General features: G+C 40.3%; 1 protein-coding gene across 6 annotated transcripts in view; it reads right to left on the bottom strand.

Moving 5' to 3' along the window:
- The window catches only part of FARP2 (FERM, ARH/RhoGEF and pleckstrin domain protein 2), an 83083-nt gene that overhangs the window by 11610 nt on the left and 50115 nt on the right, over nt 1-21358 (bottom strand). For all 6 annotated transcript variants that reach the window (XM_072868514.1, XM_072868518.1, XM_072868519.1 and 3 more), the window contains exons 14-18: nt 11710-11888; nt 4726-4815; nt 3336-3469; nt 2245-2326; nt 977-1214 (exon numbers count right to left, since the gene is read on the bottom strand). In XM_072868514.1, coding sequence (XP_072724615.1) covers nt 977-1214; nt 2245-2326; nt 3336-3469; nt 4726-4815; nt 11710-11888 — 723 coding nt within the window. The remainder of the gene's footprint in view (nt 1-976; nt 1215-2244; nt 2327-3335; nt 3470-4725; nt 4816-11709; nt 11889-21358) is intronic.

Raw genomic sequence — 21358 nt, 5'->3', positions numbered from 1 at the left:
TTACAGCCAGATTTAGAATAGAACAGAATAGTTCAGTTGGAAGGGACCTACAACAATCATCTAGTCCAGCTGCCAATTTCTTAAAGCATATTTTATAGCTACCTAGGGGCAAAATGGAGACTAGCAAGCAACTTCATAGCACTTCCTATGCTTCTGGAGATTATTACATATCTCAGATTTTGCGCATATAAAAAGTATTTACCATGTAGCCAAAAGTAAATTAAAAAATTAAAGCCAACTATTTCTGCCAAATATTACTTTATAAATGAATAGAACTCACTATGCCAGCTTTTGACACTACAAAGCAATTATTTTTTGTCACAGTTTTACTTATAAATGACAAAGAGTTCCTAAAAAACCTACCTTTTTCCTCGCTAAAAAAGGGGACAAGAAAAGGACTGATTTTCCAGCTTTGGTTGAAACATTAAGATCCATCAAGATTACCATAAGAAAAACACTTTCTGGAATGCCAGAAAAAGCATTCTTTCTATGCAAAGAGAACAGTCTACATCTAAGTTATCTTTTGCATTTTCCAAACTAGCAGTTAAGGCAATTTTCTATCTATTGCAGAAAGCTTTGGAGCCCTGCACCAGAGCACAGAAGGAGAGTAGTGAAACCTGGTACCGAAAACCTTAAAGAAAAACAAAGTTAATTTTAAAACATAAGCTAAACATTTTTTTTAATTAAGCTGCCTCCTGACAGTTTTCTGCTGTTCTGCTTGGTATATTCTGTTTTTTTCCCCACAATATTTAAATTACAGTATTCACTAAGCAGTTGTGTTTTCAGCAATCTAAATCAAGTTCCTGTGTATTTCGCAGAACTGCATGCGAGAGTCAGAGAGGTCCTGAACAGAGAAAAAGTGTTTACATTGAATTTGTAGATGTAATGCTTGTCTCCCCCAGGGTACAGGCAAAATTTTGTATGTACGTGGGAATGGGTTTCTGCCTAGCATGTATACAGCTGAGTGCTCACTCACTCCGGCAATCTGCAAAGTCCCGGTGCTCTGCGGTGTAGTGCTTGCAAAGTCTCCCCAGGATCAACTTGTAGTGCATCAGTCTCTGGATTGGTTTGAGCAGAAACGTGTTGAGGGGCAGGTAGCAAACCTTCTGCAGCTCAAACTCCTTATAAACCATTTCCAGCTTCTTTAGGCGTTTAGTTGCTTTCTCCAGTTCTGTCAGGACCTCATCATGCTTCTGCAGATAACTGGTAAACTCCTGTTGAATGGTACAAAAAATTACTTGGATCAAAAGAAAACAGTCTTTAATAGATTTCACATTGAATAAGAAAAAACATCCACTCCCCTCTCTACTTTTGTCTCTAACCATAATTATATAATCCTAGACTGCATATATTGTCATAAATATTGACAAAAATAGCATTAACAACATTATATGTTTCAATAGCTTCATTTAAAAAAAAGTATTAAAAATAAAAATATTTACTTGGTTGTCCTCTATTCACTATTTACTGCAGCCATGCCTCTGTGTGCCTCTTAAGAGAACAGCTGGTAGCACCACCCGTTAATACTTTGCCATTCTAAGACAATTCTTGTAAATTACTGACTTTTTTCAAGTTAGGACAGGCAGAAAGTGTGCCAAGAGGGTTGTCTCATCTAGGTTTATCTATTGAAGAAACTGGCAGGCACCTCCCAGTCAGGGTTAAAATAGGTGTCTGTGCAGCACTATGCCTACGTCTGCTGGGAATGTCAAATGCAGAGAGCACTGATAGTCAGAATAGCAGTCACACACTTCTGCACTCCCATTCAAGCCACTGGTTTTAATGGAATATTTACTCCACTACTACAGTGCAAGTGTAACTGTTCCATGAAGGCACTCTACTCCAAAGAAAGGTGACTTCATTTCAGAAGAAACTACTTGGCAGTTAAAAAATATTTTTATTTTGGAATTCAACAACCTTATGAAACAGTGTCTCCATAGGGGAGAGCTCAAGTTGTGCAAATAGAGGAGAGACTGTGAAGCTAATGAAATAATTTTTCTTTGTCTTCTGCTGAATAACCAATAAACAAACAACCTTTTCTCAAGGTAAATGTAGGTGGTTAAATAAGCAACAGTGGTATAAAGCCTTGCTGTAAATATTTTATTATGTTTTCTTTTTAATTTGTTTATCAATGATAATTGTCACTTCAAGTTTAGTGGAAATAATAAACGTTGAACTCTCATCCTTGACAAAAGGAAAAAATGACTCAACAGTCCTGAGATTCCATTATTTTAATCCTTTATCTACCTTTAGAGTACGCATATTCCTGAGCATGACATCTCCGATGCGTTGATAATCTCCTTTCATGTGAGCACTGGTTTTTCCTTCCCTGAAACACCCATAAGGAGATGAAATAAGAAGGTGCAGTATGTAGGAGATCAAGAAATTCCTATTTCCTCCTTCCATCTTCCCCTGTACTTCAAGACATAATCTTTAAGAAATGCCTTTAAGAAATGCCTCCCAGCTATCTATTTTAAGGACTGTTTTAGTAAAATTAAGGGAAGCAGTACTAACATAATCCCTCCTCTATCCATTTTTAGCCACTTGACATTTCCATTTCACTGTTTGGGTTGAAAATTTGGTATAGTAAATATGGAAGCTGCATAAAATAACAAATATAAAGCCATGCTTAGAAAACTGAGAAAGGAATAGAAATGAATTTGTGTGAAAGTCTGTTTCGGAGTTTAACCTCTTAGACTTCTGAATAAATGTCATAACATGATCCCACCTGAATTTATTTTTGTCTGTACGTCGTTTACTTTAACCCCCTCCTTTTGAACGTTAATTAGATTCTCACATATTACATCTCAGGTCAGGAGAAAGTAATACAAAGGTTAAAAGACTAAAGACATGTTCTTTGAAATAAATCGTGCTGCAAGAACTGAACTTTAGTCTTAACTACCAAAAAGTGTTTCCTAGATTTTCACCTGACAATTCATTAACTGGAAGGTGTTGAAAAACACACACATTATCTTTTTGAGCTTGTGTTCTTTCTCTTTTCTACGGCTAGAGACACAACACTGGGTTATATTAACAGTTGGACTCAATGATCTTAACAGTCTTTTCCAACCCAAATGATTCTGTGATTACAAATGCCTTGGGCTGGTGTACAATTCATACAGCTACAGGATATTATGTACAAGGCAGTGCTTGAAAAACGGGCTTTGGAAAATGTATTTAGTAATTTTTTTAAAACTATAGCTTATTAAATTACTTTTTCCTTGATTCTATTTAAGCAGAAATACCAGTTCAAATACAGATTAAATATGGTTTTGATGGGAGGACGTAGGAAAAGGTCCCCCTGCTCGTTGTCCATGCACTGCACTATTAATGCTTACCAGAGTGATAGCCTTTGCTCAATCTCCTTCAGAAAGCCTCGATGAAACTCATAAATTGGGTCTATGTTAGAGAAGAGTAATGTCATCAGGCCCTCTGGCATAGCATTCTCCTTGATGACTGCGCTGCGAAACCACTGCCAGAAAAATCACAAATGATGGTAAATTTTTCTATTTAAGAAATTAATCGCTACCATACAAATTTCTGCTGTTGCAGCAATGGGGGAGGAGAAAGTGTGTGCACAGGGAAAGAGCAGGAAGGAAGGAGAAATATTTAGGGAAGACGTAATCTGGGAAAGATGAAAAGTTGTAATTTTTTTCCTTGCCAAACATTACAAATATGAGGCTGGTTCTGGGCACAAGCATGTTTGTTAATGCAATGATGAGATGGTTGGTAATGGCTCTAAATTACAGTCAATTACTGAATGGCTGCCACAGCTGATGTTACACCACTGCCTGCACTTCGACGCAGATACAACTGCTCTTTCATTAAATTTGGAGCCCTGTCCAAGTTATTCAGTAGCTGGACACATCTTGTTGCATGTCACATACTGCAATATTTATCACTTTCAGTTCCCTGCTTTCTGGCAGGGACGTGAATGTTGCAAAAATCCTCTGAGGTGACAGACGTTCCCCCATCTTTTAGGAGAAGTGCTGGGAAGCCTGGAGCAGAAATTTGAGCGAGATGGTGCTCAATGAGCTCACAGAGAACACCTCAACTGAAGACATACAGCGTTAGGGGACTCAAAAGTCTCTTTGATGAAATTAAAACAATAGCTTATAGAAACACAACAGTCAGTGTTCAAACCTGGAGTAAATGAACAAAAAGCTCTTAAAGAAAAAGAGTTGGAAACTCAAGCTGTCCTCCAAACAAGGACTCACTTGTCTACTCTGGGTGAAAGGAGGGGAAAGAAAAAACAGCAACAAAAAAAGACAAAACTCCTCAAACGCCTATGGATCCTTAATAGCCTTTGCAATTTCAATCTGTTCTCATGATCTGAAGGCACAAAGAGAAAAGCTTCCCAAGGAATACTGCAGAGATGATGGCTAGATTATAAGCAGAGCTGACAGCAATGACTATCATTGAAGCTGAATGCAAAACATTTTTAGGCTGTTGCTGTTCACAATTTTCAGAGAGAAAGTTTGCCTAAGACATCAAAATGACATGTGAGGTAGCTATTGGAGCTAATGATAGAATTCCAGAGAAGATATCTGCTCTCCCACATGAGGACCTACAGAACAAGGAAGGTAACAGCTACATGGATCATGGATTACACTTTATCATAGGACTTCCTTCTTCTGTTGCCTGGAAGAAATTCCAAGTTTTTCCAAATTAACAATTACAAATCTGTTAAGAAAAGGAAAAGCATTAAAGAAAGTTAAAAACCCTTACCACTGTAATAACTTCCAGGTCCTTTAAATAAGTCCGTTCTGTAGCAAGAATCTCCTTTGCTATGAAGTATGCCTTGTCAGTTGGATAGCGCTGAAAGAATACAAAGCAATCAACGGGTATTAAAATATAAATGCTCTGTTTATTACTAAGCACAAGCCCAAACCTTACATACATTTCCCCTTGCTGTGTGCAAATGGAGCAGCTGATTACTAACAGGGCACCTCTGTATTCAGTACCGTATTCTCAAATACTGACTTTACTACAAAATACTACTTTTATTTAAAGATTATTAAAAAAATAACGTCAGTTATATGAAATTCCATTTCAAAATCAAGGGATCACTTTACAAAAATATGGAAACAGTTATTCCAGATTTCCTAGGTTTTAAACACTTCTCTAATCAAACGGAGTACAGCAGATTTGCAACACAGTCCTTTTGCAAAACTATTCTACTTCCCCTCACAGCTTTTACCCAAATCCATTCAAGATCACATTAATTAGTTAAGAAAACACAAAAATCAAACTACATCAGTTGTTGGCTGCATGGTTGCTCCAGGGCTGCTATTTAAAGAAAAGAGAAGACAGAATGGACATGGAAGCACAAAGGAATGAAGTAGTGAAAAGAGATGTTCTGCAGTTGCAACAAACCACAGAGTTAGCCTGAAAACATACATTATTAAAAATCACATAAGTAATATTAAGGAACTAATCACATTTCAAGCTAAGATGCTGCTTTGCCTCCTTAGCTCACTATGCCGTGACACAGTTTTGTGCCAAATCCTCACCTGGTAAAAATAAATGACAGCAAACCCATTTGAGTTACATGAAAATTTGGCCTTCTCCATCTTTGTCTCTCTTGAAGGTAACACAGCTTCGAAAATTATTTCTCCCTTTTCATTGTATGTACCAAGTTAATAAAAAATTCTCTTCTGAGAGAGACTTTGAGATGGCCTCCAGTGCCACCAGCACAGCCACACAGTGCTTCTAAATCCTCCATCTCAGTATTGCTCACGGAGATGATGTTTTCCTGGTTGCTCAGTATCTATTGAGTCCACCTTAGCCACACAGAATCCCTGGAGGTGTGTATCCCCAAATAATTAATTTTGAGAAACTGTCTAGCCTCTTTTCAGGTTATTTTATGCTAGTTACTGTAGTCCCACAGATCAGCTGCCTCCCTAGGGGTACCAGAGGACACACTTCCTTCTATTCCCGCCATAGCCATCCTTTTAACTTTAATGTACCTGTTTCAGGTACATGGTTTCAGGGAAAGTCCTAACTAATCTTGGCTTCAGGTATTTTTTATTTTTTCTTGGGCTACTTACCTGACTGTAGCCTCATAAACCCTCAAAATGCTGTTGAACCTCAGTGGGCATCCTTCTCAAACAGCCTCTTCCCAAAGGATATGACACCATTTTTCTGACCTCCCTGGAGACCAAGGTGACACAGCTCTTTTATCTTACTTACCAGCTTCCTCCTGCAGCACTTACCCATTCTGAAACACCCTGTTTATAAACCGGTGGAACAACACATGCTAGGCTAGACTTCAGCAGTCTCTTACACGATATAAGAATTACTGCTAACAGATACGTCCTTTGTGTAGCACAGCTTTGTGTATGCCTCCCCCTGGGCTCTGCACAGGATACTATGGCACACAGCCCATAGGGGATGAACTTCTATGGAAAAAATAGAGTTTCCCCAAGGCAAAGCAAAGCTGGGTTATGGAATCAATGACAGGCTGCAACAAGAGGAGATCACAGGGAGCCTCATCTCTCTAGCCACGGCAGAGATGACCCTGCTGCGAGCTCTGCACAGCATCACTGCACACATGCGCTTCTGCTGGCTTCATCCCTCTCCTCAGCATCGCCTCTCTGCCCTGGGGACTCCCCGGCAGCCTCCCAGCTCACCTGGACCTGCCACCGTCTCATACCCATTTAAAACATTTGCTTAAAGAGCTACCCTCAGGTGATGTATATCATCTAGTATTTTCTTGAGAACTCTGGAAAGGACCCTGCCTGTCCCCAGTTCACACCTTGTGCTTTGATCCTCACTCGAGTGCTTTTTCCCCACTCTCAAAAATATTTTTCTGGATTGTTTCTTCCTTAAAAACTTACAGAGCATTGAGGCATATGAAAACACACTGTGCCCACAACGTCGCACTTTTCATAGCCTGCGTGGATTACCATTCTCACCTTTGAGCACTTCTGCAGGTTTTCACTTTATCCTCCAGCTGACTGCGTGCTAGCTCGAGGAACACAAGATGCTTTTCATTCCCCAAGCATCTTCTCTTCCCTTCTCCCTCCCCACTGCATCATCACTTTCTGTTTACTCTTTGAAGTTCCTGCTGCTTTCCAAATTGCTCCCTGCTGAAATTTAGTGCCCTTAATTTTCTTTTTTTTGGTCTTACACCAGTACTAACTGAATCCCCTGTGCTGCATCCTGGCAGCAGCTGCTAGGCAGACCCTGTACCAGAAGCACCAAAAAGCGGTACGGCTGTCACAGTGCAACAGGAGCCCTGCCAAGCACCTTCATTACTGGTCAGGCTCTGCAAGAGGAAAGAAAATCAATTAATGCCTGAAAAAAATAAACACAAAAACTCTCTGAGGAGGCAGTCTGCTTTCAAAGTCCAAAGAAAACATTCCTACAACCAGAGCAGGCATCAAGGCAAATATCCCCACTTGGAAAAACTAGTATTTCACTGTATTATGTATATGCAATACCACCTGGAAACGTTAAAACACTGACTAGATGCAGTAACACCAGCTCATGTCAAGTGAAGAGCTCCACTCTGAACTTATAAAGGCCAAAGATAAAGGACTATGAGACTAAGAAAGACTTTCCTGTCTGCCTTGTGCCTAGATCACAATGTCACAAAACTATCAAGTCTGGAAATAAACAAATAATAATTCCATGCACACAAAAATGCTTAACTTTTCACTTCAAAGACCAGACTTCAGCAGTGTTAAAAATAACTCCGGGTGGGGTGAACCCACCAAAAAAATCCACACCAAAAAAGCCCAGCTTCTATGCTCTTTTAAAGTGGGTTGCTACAACCCACCACCATTAGAAAAGGAACAGGGAGAAATCTACCAGTAAGATGAAAGAAAACCACAGTGACTTAAAAAGAAGTAGTAACAAAAAGCCTCAGCTTCTTCAAGGTTTCAGTACAGCAACAGCAGCACCACAGCAGCATGGAGCGGAAAGCACACATTGCAAGAGTTGAAGAGTTTGCTGGAGAGTTTACATACAAATGCCTCGATTAACCAGGTGGGATTACAGCTGCATCAGTACCCTTAAAATCAAAGCTCTATTAATAGTCATATTGTAAGATTACGTTTTTCTTGTACTGTAAAACTGCTGTGAAATTTAACTTAGTTAAATTTAACAAATTTAACATTGATTTCTGCCTGGATTTGTTTCACTTAAAACACTGTCTTCAAATGGAGAAGTCTCAGAAGTTGGCCAAGCTTAAGACCAATTACAATAAAGTTCCCTTCCAGGATTCTCACTTTTGTAAATTAGTTTCAGCCTAAGAGAGACCTCAAGCTGCTGAAATATCAGACTTTGCAAAATGAGGCAGAAAGGATTGGGCTTCAGCATTTAGGACAGACAAGGCAGTCAGTGCTCGTTATTTCGAGGCTATACTGTGCCTGCTATGAGGATAAATGAGAGGAAGTATTTAAAAAAAAACTATTGAAAACTAATGATAAGAGTGATCTGTCAAAGCTATAAACTCTACCTCAAAAAGTCTAAATGAAATAGGGAGGCTGAAAGTTGGGGGTAGGTGGGTGGAAACAACCCAACTCTGTGGGACCCATCTCAACTCCCAGTTATTGGTTAAAGCTTCCTGTCTCTTGCAAGCATGTATTCATACCACATCCACACTACGTGTGGTTCTTAACAGCATCGCACAATCTGACTCAGTTATTTGGGGTCTCCAGGAGAAGAGTGCCTGGAGGATTGTCCTGCCAAGAGCTGCTTGTATCTCTCACGCTGCAGCACTTTGCTCCACTGAGCTGCACGGCAGATCTCAGAAAGGTCCCTTAGCGTTTCAGGAGCAATCATGGGAGAAGTGACCTTTGGAAGCACTAAATCCAGAGTGGCACCTTTGCTCGTGGCGAGATTTCTGTATGTTCCCTGAGCAGCTGAGAGTCAGGACATATGGTGCAGAGATTTCCAGACCATCAACTGAGATGAAACAAGAGCGAGCAAGCTTGCAGCTGGCTGGCACCACGAAGTACCCAAAGACATGGTGAAGACAGCAAACAGCATGGGCCTGTGACCTTCTTGCCTGAGGATCCTGACAGAGGTAAGACAACCAGAACACTGGATGGGGCGAGCAGAAAAGCAGGAGTAAAGAGCACACAAGGTGGCTTCTCCTTTGAAATTACACTCAAAGAAGTGTAACTTTGAGATTAAAACTATAGATTATCGTGTGGCCGCTGACTCCATAAGGAACTGAGTTTGGATGATGGAGCCTTCCTTGCCCTGTAATGGAAGGTCCTGGATCCTTCTAAAGTCCCGAAGAGTCAACAAACCTGGCTGCTCGCTCTCTCTCTGCAAGTAGGCAAGGCAAGGCAACGGGAGCAAAGCAGCTTACAGAAAAACGGTCACAGAAGTCTGCTGTTAGGTGGACTTCTCTATCTTACTGGGAGAAATGCAGTGTTCTGTGGAGTGCAGTTTCTCAGATACTATAAACCATGCCTCTACAAAGGCAAAGTCTGGTAATTTGTTATCCACATCTGAAAAGTAGTCAAAGAACACATGTGTAAACGTATGTATACACACACACTCATTTATTTCTCCTGAGTGCATCTAAATGCTTGGAGTCATTGCTTAAGAAAGAGGAGCTGGCTGGACTAGGAAGATTCAAGAGGTCCCTTCCAACCTCAATGATTCTGCGGTTGCAGATTCTTGTTATTGCTAGTAACCACTGTGAAAGCCTGATAACATGGTGCAGTGTGGATAAAAAAGAAAATCTGAATCATGCACTGACATCTGGCATCTCTGCCATTTTGAAAAACTGTGGAGGCCACTGCTTACCAAAGCACATGACCAGATGTCAGTATGAAGCAGTACGTCACCTTTGCCACATAGACAAGAGGAGGCTTGCTGCACAGAGTACGTAAGACTCCAGAGAAGCTCCTGGGAGACCTTGGTCAGAATTTGTGGACTACCACCACTTATTTCACCTTTCAGAAAGGCTCTGCAGTGTTCGAGTGTGCAAGAGGATATGGATATAGATGACGCACTGGGACAGAGAGGCTTGAGATGGGGCAGAGATGACGCACTGGGGCAGTGGTGCTGAAGCACAGAGCGAGGAGCTCAAGTTCGTGTCTCAAGGATTAAAGGTGGAATTGCCTCCAGAATAAAAGCATTTTTATAATTAGGATTACCTGAGAAAGCAAGGGTGAATCCTGAGCTCTACATGGGGGCGAGGAAAACCCCACATCATGTTGGGGAGTTCCCAGTTAAGGCAAACAGTGGAAAGAAAGGAAAGCAGCCTAGGCTAAGGATCAGTACCTAGACATAAGCACATCTTGAAGACCCAAAGTTGTTCCTGCTTTGAGACTTGGTGCACCCATAAAAAAGTCAGAGGCATTTTTACCCCTCTCTTTTCAGAAAGCAAGCCGCAAGCTTCTGCAAGGCCAGAGTATTGTCAACCTCTCACCAGACAGAAGAGTCAGCCATGGAGAGGGCAGCTTCAATGACACAGCCAGCTCTGCTGAACAAGCCTGTGACTGACTGGGTGTAAGAAGATTCACCATGATGCCTGCTGCTGAGAAAGCTGAAGTTGAGCTCAGGTCCTCTACAGCCCAAGAGGAGACATCTCAGGACCACTCTAAAGGTCCTGTTATGATTAGAAAAAATGGCTTGGAGGACCAACGTATGGTGAGATGGACCAATGAGACTGTGGTGAGACTGCGTGGGAGGTAAGGAACCTAGGAAGAACATACTTTATATATTAACAAATGGTAGCTCTGTGCTATTCTCTATGCTGGTAAATGAAATTATTTTAGAACACATTTTTATTAATGACACACCACAGTTTGCACAGACAGCACAGTCCAGTGAGCTGACACAGGTTAAACATGACAGCATTCAGCAAAGACAAGGCCAGGTTCAACGTCACCATGTGACACAGTTTTTCATTACTGAATGAGCCAAAGGCAACCGATTTCCAGAATCGGCAGCCACCTCCCCCACCAGCCTTTCAGAGTATCACCCTGGCGAGAATCACCTTGAACAATTCACCTGTTTTGGAGTGTCCTTGGAATAGCCTCAGCACAAAGACAAGGGTTTTTTTACATTCTAATATAATAATTACAGTCCAAAAGGCACCAAGTGCACTGCTACTGTTTTATATCAAATACATATCAACTGTTTCCCCCAAACAGCTCATCTCAGGAAGCCATGTCTCTTAGAATATCTCAAGTTGGAAGGGACCCATAAGGATCATCGAGTCCAGCTCCCTGCTCCTCACAAAACTGCCTAACACTGAACCATATGACTAAGAGCATCGTCCAGATGCTCCTTGAACTCTGACAGGCTTGGTGCCATGACCACTTCCCTGGGGAGCCTGTTCCAAGGACCGACCACCCTCTTGGTAAAGAACCTTTTCCTAATGTCCAATCTGAACTCATTTCCATTCTGGGGTATATAAAAGGCAGATTTCGAGCACAGCTCCCTGCCACGCTGGGGCCCTTGGCAGCGCTTACTGCTAAAAAAGAGCAGGAGGTGGTCCCAGCAGCTGAGGCTGAGAAGACCCCTACGTCAAGAGGGCAGCAGAGGACTCCAGCCACAACAGGGGATAAACAGACCTGACCAAACCTTCAGCACTGGAGTTTTTAACACTAACCACCAAACACATCTGGTTCTACCACAAAACATAATGTAATCGGTGTTCAGCGACCAGCAAGCACAGCTCCTGACCTGAAACTATCAATTTTCTTGTGACGTAAATTCCCAGTAGCATCATTATCTTACCTTACGTTTCATTTCATCATCCTCTTCTATCCTGGCACCACCAGCATCACTAAGGACAGGACTCAGAAGAGGAGATGAACCCTGGCCGGCTGTGTTCAAGTTCACCTGAAATGCTGGGTTGAAGCCCAGGGGACTCTTCAGCACAAGGGAAGAAAGCTGAGGATGGTCCACTAGGAGGCCTGGGTGGGAAGAGAACGAGAAGATGGAGTGGAAAAGGGGAGAAAATGGTTTCGAAGATAGTGCATCTAAGACGATTACCCACTGTTACTGTAAACCATAACTGCAATCTCACATTATTAAAAAAAGGCAAAAGAAAAAAAGAAAAAAAGGCATATACATCCAAAGACTTAAGTGCACATCTCAAAAGCAAACGGAGTGTTCCCTGCAACCCAGCTGTTACGTGGCAGTGCAATAAGGACAGACACCTTTACAACTGCATTTAAGGGAAAGAATAAATTGTTTTATTCTTTTATTCTAGGAAAAAAGTGCTTAAATCCGGTTGGATTTTGTTGAGTAGCAGCAGGGTTCGCAACATAGGATTATACTGCAGTAACAAGAATATAGCTTTTAATTTTTCCTTTTTAAAATAAGAATTACTTTTCACCTCAGGGAAAAGCTAGGACAACTCATTCAACTACTCTCCACTCCAGAAAAAAAAATCCAGAAGATAAAGGTCATTAAAAATACATTCAGAAATCAGGGAATCTCCAAAATTGTCCCAACAGGAGAGGAAACCATATTGCTAAACAAAAAGGGACTATGCAAGAGATTTCATTCCTGGCTGTTCTAAGTATATGAATAATCTACTGATCTCAAAGGAAAACAATTTTGCAGCACTGACTATTAATTGGATGGACATAATTCTCTTGCACAGCAAAACCTGTATGAAGCAGGAGTAACATGCACTGTTTTGCTTTAGATTATTAATTGTCAAATTTTTTTTTATATTATTATTTCGTTTGTGGACTCTTTAGAGATTTCTCACATACACGACACCATAACAGTGAAAACGACTGTTCAAGATGATCTGCTTTTTGGGACCAAATGAGGGCAACAGACACTCCAATTACTCACACTATGCCCACAAAATTCCTATCTAACCTCACTTTTTTTTTTTCTGATCTTCCCTATGATAAACAGACAAGCTTTGTCAGATCAGGCAACTGAATGGGCACCAAGCACTTCAGTATCTACTGCTTTCACCGCGCTGCTCGAACCCTCAGCCATGCTCGCAACCCTCCCCATCATGATTTGTTGTGTGTTACAAGCAGAGAGCAAGGGCTAAATCACCCGACCGAAGGCAAACAGAAAAATCGACAGTGAGGTCAAAAATGCCAACTCATCCATTCCCAGACTACTTAAAAATCATCCCAAAAGGCTTTAAAAAAAATCAGCCCCCGTGGACATCCAGTATCTCTCAACACAGACACAGGGCATGTGTGCTGGAGAAGAAGGAGTTAGGAGCTTTTCGATTCACTACTGGCAGGAGTGGCTGCTGCTCTCTGGCTCAGGAAGCAAAACCACTGCAAAGCACCCGGCAGCGTGACAATGGTGAGGGAGCCCAAGCGCGTATTTTCACATTGACAAATGCAGGAAGCTAAACAGTGCTGCACTCGGTCACCTGGAAGAGATTCAGATCATTGAGGCTGCGGAGTTAACTATTAATACACTAGTCAAGCACAGTCATTCTGGAGTCGATTTTTCTTTCTGCCTGAGCACTTCCTTCATTCCCACTGCTTTTAATATTAGCACAGGAAAGCAACACCTGGCATTTGTTTCACCTATATGGTGACAGGAGTTTATTGAAATTTGCTTTTACATGTCAGGGATGCTGAAACAACAGCTTAAAAACAAATAAGCTGCTAGCTTACAGGGGTGAGGAGCTTCTTTAAATTCTTGGAATTTAACACGATGTAGCAACACATTCCAGAATTTGTAACTTGAATTGCTTCTGGACAGACCAAATGCTCAGATACAAAGGGAAGCAAAAGGGATATAACTTGCTACAAACTCCACTGCCTGCCTATGTCAATGGGGTTGTTCTAGTTTTTATCACCTCTGACAGGAGAAGCTGGCCATTAAATTCATTTCAAACACTTGCTCATTTGTATCTGAAAGCAAGAACCCCATTGCCCAAAGCCAGAGTGATTTATGAAAATGAGAGGCATGTTCAGCTCCTCGAGAAGCCTGAAACAAAAAGCAGAACCCACAAGGCAGAAGCACAGGGTCTCCCCTCTCCCCAGACCTGGGAGGGGGCTAACCTACAGGTGCAAATGCCTATTGCTTCTGTGGGGCAGGAATGCCCTTCCCCTGCACGCCAATAGCTATAGGAGCACACACTGTGGCCTGCTGTTTATTTCCCCAGGATGAAAGCAATAAAGAATTCAGGAAGGAGCTGTTACAGCTGCAACTTGTAATAGGCTGTCAACTTAAATGGCAAATTCCGCAAAGGGACTTTCTGAGGTTAATGTAACTTCTGAAATTTGTCTTTTCTAGAAAGGACTATAAAATGTCATGGAGCAGCTTGGGTTAGCTTTTTTGCTAACATGTGTTTAAATGTTTCATATAAACTCAATATGATGGCATATCTTGGCAGATGATGTTACAAGCATGTACCGAAATTTTCATTCTCGTAATCCAACAGTATTTCTCCACTAGAGCAGCAAGGGGGGAGCTTGCAGTCAAGCAGGTAAGACGTACAGCGATTCTCTATTCTCCTGGGGAAGGATGGTAAAGGATGAATCCATGCAACAGTTGGAGCAAGAGTTGCTGCTTTCCACAGCTGTTCAGTGTAGAAAACTCCTAATTAGGTAGAAATATTGATGCGAAGATCAAAATGCATGAGTGATTTCCTCTGACATCAAACCCTGGTGCACCAAGGTCTTCCCTGCCCCGCAGGCAGCAGCATCCTCCAAATATATTAAAAGGGACTATTCTTTGAGAGGGATGTTTCCATGCTTCAACATTCTGCATGAAGTGGAAATTTGTTCTCTACATCTAAGTCATAACACAAATATCCCAAATTGGGAAGCCTCACGGTAAGCAGGAGTCAGGGTTTCCGTGCAATGACATGGGTATTTAACAACATAACCCAGACCCTCACAGAGACAACTGCATTCTGTACATGACAAATTTCTGCTTTCACATCACACACAAATGCACTTAACTCAATGCAATATCAAAAAATGTGACAGTTAAGTGTAATATTCCACATACTAAAAGATCTTAAGAACACTAATACTTCTTAGTTAATTACACTATGTAGTTAACCATGTATCCCTAAGCAAACAAAACCAATCTTTCATGAACGACCAGCATGCATATAATTGGGAAAAAACAAAATCAAGTCTAACAGTAAAACATTGCAAAAGCACTGCAGTTTGCATAAACGCAGCTATGGACTTCAGTGAGGATGTTAGCCTTATCTTTTACAGCTACTGTATAATATTGTCAAATTGTTTTATTATTGTTTATGCTGCCTCTTCTTTTGTCCAGGTACAAAAATGTGAAAGCCTCTATCTAATAACATAAAACTATGACTTAATACAAATGTTTGTCCACTCTACTTTTTACTGAGAGGATCTTCAGTGTATACACATGTGAAGGTTCGTAGTCAAATTTGAAAAAGAAATATCTTTAGACTATTATACAAAATCAGTCATGAGAAGTTCATTATGGGATAACAAAACAACCTTAAGCCAGCTGCTGTAACCATGACCTTACCTTGTATTTTCTTCAAGAGTACTCAAATCCCATCCCTCTCACTGACCTTATTACAGTTAACATACAATTTTTTTTTTCCCCTCAAGACATCTATTTAGTGTCCAATATCCAAAATCCATTCTTATTTGCCTTGCTAATAGAAATACAGCAGAGATCTTCTCTAATCTGTCAGGCATTTCACAGGAAATACACTTCTTCACCCCTTGCAAACTTCAGAGATATGGGTAGTGAAGGAAAATTTTGGAAAACTATCACCCAACGACAATCAGCAATGCCAGAGAAAGCAAGGAAGAAAACATGCAGCAGCCAGGTTTTAAGTCTGACTTGTAATTTTCTACATTAGCATAAACCAGTTTTGGTCTCACATTAGGGATAGCAGCGGGCGACATGCTAGGGAGATGAAACCACCTTCCCGATCAAGCTTCAAGAGTAAAAAGAAACTGATACATGAAAAATTACAACAATTTTCTGCAAGTGAAAAAATTGAGTAAGAATAAATAAACAAATAAATTGAGTAACAACCTGCTAGATTACTTTCTTAACCATAATACTAAATTTTATTAATTGAACCATCAGGAGCCTCTAAATTTCTGGTGTCTGAAATCAGTCGTGTGATGCCTTTACTCTAATAAAGTACTAGAAGATGTCCACATACTAAGACTTTTCTTTTTGCAGTTATAAAACAAGCTAAATTGAAGCATACTTATACAATAGTTAAGGGAGAGGATATTTAATAACTTTGAACTCTCACGAAAGGAAATGGGGAGAAAAAAAAAAAGACTTAAAATTGTGTTATCTGAGTTTTAATTGCAGCTTTCATTTTAAAAGTGGCTCTGGAAAACTGGCATGCTAAACCCCAACATCTCATTTTTCTGTGTGCATTCAGAAGCACGTCAGCTGACACTCAGAAAAAGCTTTTGCCTTTCCCCTGCCACTCCCTTGTCAGTACCATATTCCTTTAGAAGTGCAAAAAGCAAAATTCTGTTTCTTTTGGAAAAATTCTAGCCTATGGAAAACGTTCAGCTCCAGCAAGAAAAGTGAGGTGGTCCAGGTGTGAGGCAGAATCTGAACTAAAAATAAATAAAAAAATAAATAAAAATCACTGCAGCCATGGTGATGCTAACTGAAAAGACAAGAGTTTGATTTTCAGATCTGAAATATCAAATCTAGGATCTGTCATACCTTACATTACCAAGATCGCTGGCTATCTGTTGTTTCAGAAAAAGAGAAGCTCACAGCTCTGTGGGCTTTCCTCCTAGATTAATATAATTTTAAACGGTAAAAGCTCCCACTAGGGGAGTAGGTCAGTTTATGTTTTGCTAATTATATTAATATGAACTAGCTTTTACTAAAAGTTTAAGAAGAAGCAGACTTAATTTGGTTTACACTAAGATAACAAGCTTGATAATAAGATTATAAGCTTTTAGTATCACTTCTCAGTTATTTTTCAGAGGGTATTTCCATTCCTCAATCTAAATTCAGCCTCTACACAGAAAGCCAGATTTGAGTGCAAAGCTTGACAAAAATAAAATGCAAGTACTGGTTCTGTAAGCTTTACACTTGAATGCTTAAAACAATTCAAAGACAGACAACAAAAATAGTATCCCAATAACAAAGAGCGTTATTGGCTGTACTAAAAGCTATGCAAGGTTCAAATGTTACCAATTTGACTCCTTATCAGAAGGAGATAATGCCTCTTGCATTTCACTGGTTGATTCCCTGTAAAGATGTAACTTTATTATTATATGATTATTATTACTACTACTTCAAACAGATGACATTCTTTTTATGCTAAAGCCCTGCAGTGGCTGACCAGAAGATGACGGGAGCCCATTCAGAGCACCCTCCTGCCCAGTGCCCTTCTGAACCCATCGCATGTACAGACCAAATTATTATTCCTAGAGTGAAAGTGTTCTACAAGCTAACGTACTACAACTGAAATCCTGGAATATCCCCAATCTTCCTTATTTCAAAATATCACAACTAATACATTTTTCCCCTGCAAATCTTCCCTTTAAAATAAGAGGGATAGTTGGGAGATAGAGAATCTTGGAAAAAAAATTATCCAAGAGCCTAAAAAAATTATCTAAGAGCCTTTAAATTAAAAGATTTCTTTCTTTCTTATCCTCAAATGGGTACAGATCACATTAAATGTTAGAACAAGTTCACAGCACTTGGCACGTGCCCCAGTTAAACTGTATGTACCTGTGAAGTTACACCTACATGTGATACTGTAGGAAGAGTCCTAACGTTGCTCCTGGTTTTATGGTTACATCCAGGATCTGAAATGGCCACCCTTCTTTTGCCACCTTCCCCGCCTTGTAAAGGCTACGCTGTTTGCAAGCAAGAAAGAATATGCATCTGTTATAGACTGCAGATCGTAAACTTTTATCCTCCAACAGGGTTAAACAGAAATCTCTTTATGCTGTATTGATAGCTTTGACCTGTCTATGCTCAAACTATGACTTTGCACAAACCTCTGTTTGCAGCATAGCTGAAATGAACTGTCAGGGTTTCAACCTGAATAACTTCTTTATGTCAGGCACATGTTTTCCTTAAGTCTATGTAAAATTGGTTTAACCTTGCAGCAAAACCAATCAAAGCAAAGTTAATCAAGTTCAACCCCTGTAATAAAGTAATGAAAAAATCTCCTGATGTTGGAAAGGAAGTCAGAGTCAATTCCGCCCAATAATTCCTCCTTGCTGAAAAGCAAAGTTTTTTGGAGTGCTTTCATTGTTTTATAACTCAGCAAACATAATACAGAGAATAATTTAAAAAAATTGTCAATTCAAAGTAGCCGAGAAACCTGCTCAGTCTACCTATGCAAGTACTACTGACTTTTTTTTAAGCAAATGTTTACATGATTCAGGAAAAGAGGGTTTATCCATACATTGGTCAGACTCCTGAAGGAGAACTTTCAACCTAGAAAACATGCGATTGCCTCCATACCCTATGTTTACAATAAAGGACAGGCTTCCAATAAAAACAAATACACAGGAGAGAGTTCGAGGGACATACCCAGTTTAAAAGAAAATATCTCCACAATAAACATAATTCCCATAATGAAACCTGGACTTATAGTCTCATTTGTATCCCAAGCAAAAGGTCTGCACAAAACAGTAATTTGAAAACCACATGCCAACAGTTGCCCCAGCTGTGCTCTGCTTTCAACAAAGGTGTACAGGAGGAAAACTGCCTGGAGAAATTTGGTAATAAAACTCTAAGATGCCTTGGCTAGAAGAACAAGTATTTATTCTATTTCAAACACAAGGGTAATGAAAAATAAAGCTAAAAAGCCCACGCTGTCATTTATATCAAAATTTTCCTTATTTTATTGCATAAACAATTAAAATTATGAATTAGTACAAATCTTTAGGTTCATAACCAGCAATCTGGACAGACACAGAGATATTAAAAATCCCAACAAGTAATTCAATCAAACATTTACCATATAAAAGATAGAAGTTCAAGAGATCAATTACGAAATTCCAGCCCTCCGTTTTCTTAATGTAATCCTTTCCTGAAAGGAGTAGCACCTATTTAAATGGGGAGTCACTCTAACCAAGGCACGTGTACCCCCGTACATATTGATAAATGGGCATTTCGTGTTTCTTACCGATCAGTGGGGCTGTCACGAGACGCGCTCTCAGCTGCCATCCAAGCCTTGCACATTCAAACAGCAGCAGAATATCGTGACTTTGGAAAATTTATGGCAACACCCTCCCCACAAACCAGGTTCAATTAACCGTGCTCCAAATCTGAAACCTGCAAAGCTACAGCTCACCCAGTGGAGTAATCCTATAATATCTGCCCACAAGCAGATAATAAATTAAGTGGATTTTAAGATATATGTTTGGAACTGTAAAGTCTCCCCATATTCATACAGAGAGTGTATATGTATACCCATACATATACACATAGCATTTGTGACAAGTGTGATGTAAGATCTACTAAAAACTACAGGTAATGACAGCTAAAGGACTACAGTGAAAATTGTATTGTATACTCATTCATTCAATCAATACTGGATAATTATGGCTTAGAACTTTCTGCAAAATGACAATAATGGGAATGACTTACCGACAGGTTTGCACCAAAAATCATAAAATTATAATGACTTTTATTAGTGTTTCTATGAAATCTTACCCTTATCAAGATTTGCAACTAAACAAAAACCATCACCAAAACAAATAAACAAAAAACCCAACACCAAACCAAAACCAAGCCACCGACCAAAAAAAAAAAAAGAACAAAACCAAACCCTTAAACAAAATCACCTACAACCACAATACAAATATACACAGGAAAAAGGAGATCGATACTTGTATTATCCAGCAACTCTGAAATTCACTGGAAATTAAAGTGAAAGCTGAGAGCAGATCAATATATTGCTCTATTCCCTACTGTAAAATATGATAAGTCCTGGGAAATATACAGCATGTATTACTTGAATAATGAATGAGTACTTTAAAATTACAAAGTCTACACACAATAGAGAACACAGGCTTGTAAAGTTTACCAATGTTTAACTGGGTGGTGGATAGGTCAGAGAACACTATGACCCATGTTTTATGCAAATTAAGAGAGTTCCACTAACTGCATACACAAAGATCAAAAATGTTCTGATGTAATGCTTTACATTTAATAAACGTGTTTAAGCGTAGAACGGTTGTAAGTATACACATACAGGACTACAGGTGCAGATTAAACTCCCCACTCAAGAGACACATTTCTTAGTGTCTTTTAAGTCGCACTGCAACATGCAAGTTGAGTACCACAAGAGAGCTAAACCCATCAGCCAAACTCATTTTGAAAAGCCACTAATATTGACATGCTTTCTACTGCTGCATGTATTTGCTAAAATAGGAAAACAGAGAAGTGGAAGGATGGAAACTAGCCCTATTTCACTGAGGAGCAGGAGCAATGGCTCCGACATGCTCCCTTCGCTGAGCTACTGTTGCAACAGCTGGTGGATGCACAGTCTGGAGCAGGAGAACAAGCCTGGAAGCCCCAGAGGTTCTCTGTACTGGAAAAACATGGCACTAAAACCTGTACGTCGACTCAAAATATAAGTACCTATATGTCCTCCCCAGTCTCACACAGATGGGGGCAGAAAACAAATGTGAAAGAATGTACCTGCAGAAGTGACACTGTCAGGGGGAGGAGAGGACCACCACTCACTTGCCACAGACAAGTGAAGGTTTGCACCTAGGCTTTCATCTGCTCCTACCACAGCTCCTCAAATGCTTTCTTCTCAAGGTAAGCATGCATGGAATACTTGACAAAGATCTTCTGATTTTTCCTATCTAATCTCCCCCCTTTTTCATGCCATGTGATTCCCGCAGCAGCTTTTGCTGCTTGGGGTCTGCAAGGGTCCCAGCTCTCTCGGTTAGGTGGCTGGCACCAATCCCATACCTGCCAGCATATTACTCACCTTCTTGAAAAGAAAACTTGTGTGCTCAGGAAAAAAACAGAATTCAGTACCGGAAACTAAGTTTTAGTAGTATCAGCACTGTAAAAATAAAACAAAACAAACCGCAAGGAGTAACGCTGAAAGCTTAGCAGCATCGCTGGTACTTGTGACATAACCACACTGCACCGAAGTTCACCAATTCCCTTACGCTACCCAAAGACAAACGATATGGGAAGAGAACGGAAAGCCCTTCCTTCTCTCACCTTCTCCTGCCACCTCAGGAGACAGCTAGGAGAGAAGAGGATGCCTGGCACATCTCTAATGCACTAAAATAACTCACAATTGGTGCTCGAGTTCACTGAGAAGCACTGAGCCGTCCTGTTCCCTTGAAGGCAGGCTGTTTTTCTCTCCATCTCTATTGGAAAGTGAATCTGAACTTATCCCTCTGGAGGAAATGATGAAGAACCTTTTCTCACAGCTTTCTTGCTATAATAAAAACTCTACTTAAGAACT

The sequence above is a fragment of the Ciconia boyciana genome, chromosome 7 (genome assembly GCF_034638445.1).
Source record: "Ciconia boyciana chromosome 7, ASM3463844v1, whole genome shotgun sequence".
NCBI classification, from domain to species: Eukaryota; Metazoa; Chordata; class Aves; order Ciconiiformes; family Ciconiidae; genus Ciconia; species Ciconia boyciana.
This window is presented reverse-complemented; position numbering and strand designations above follow the sequence as displayed.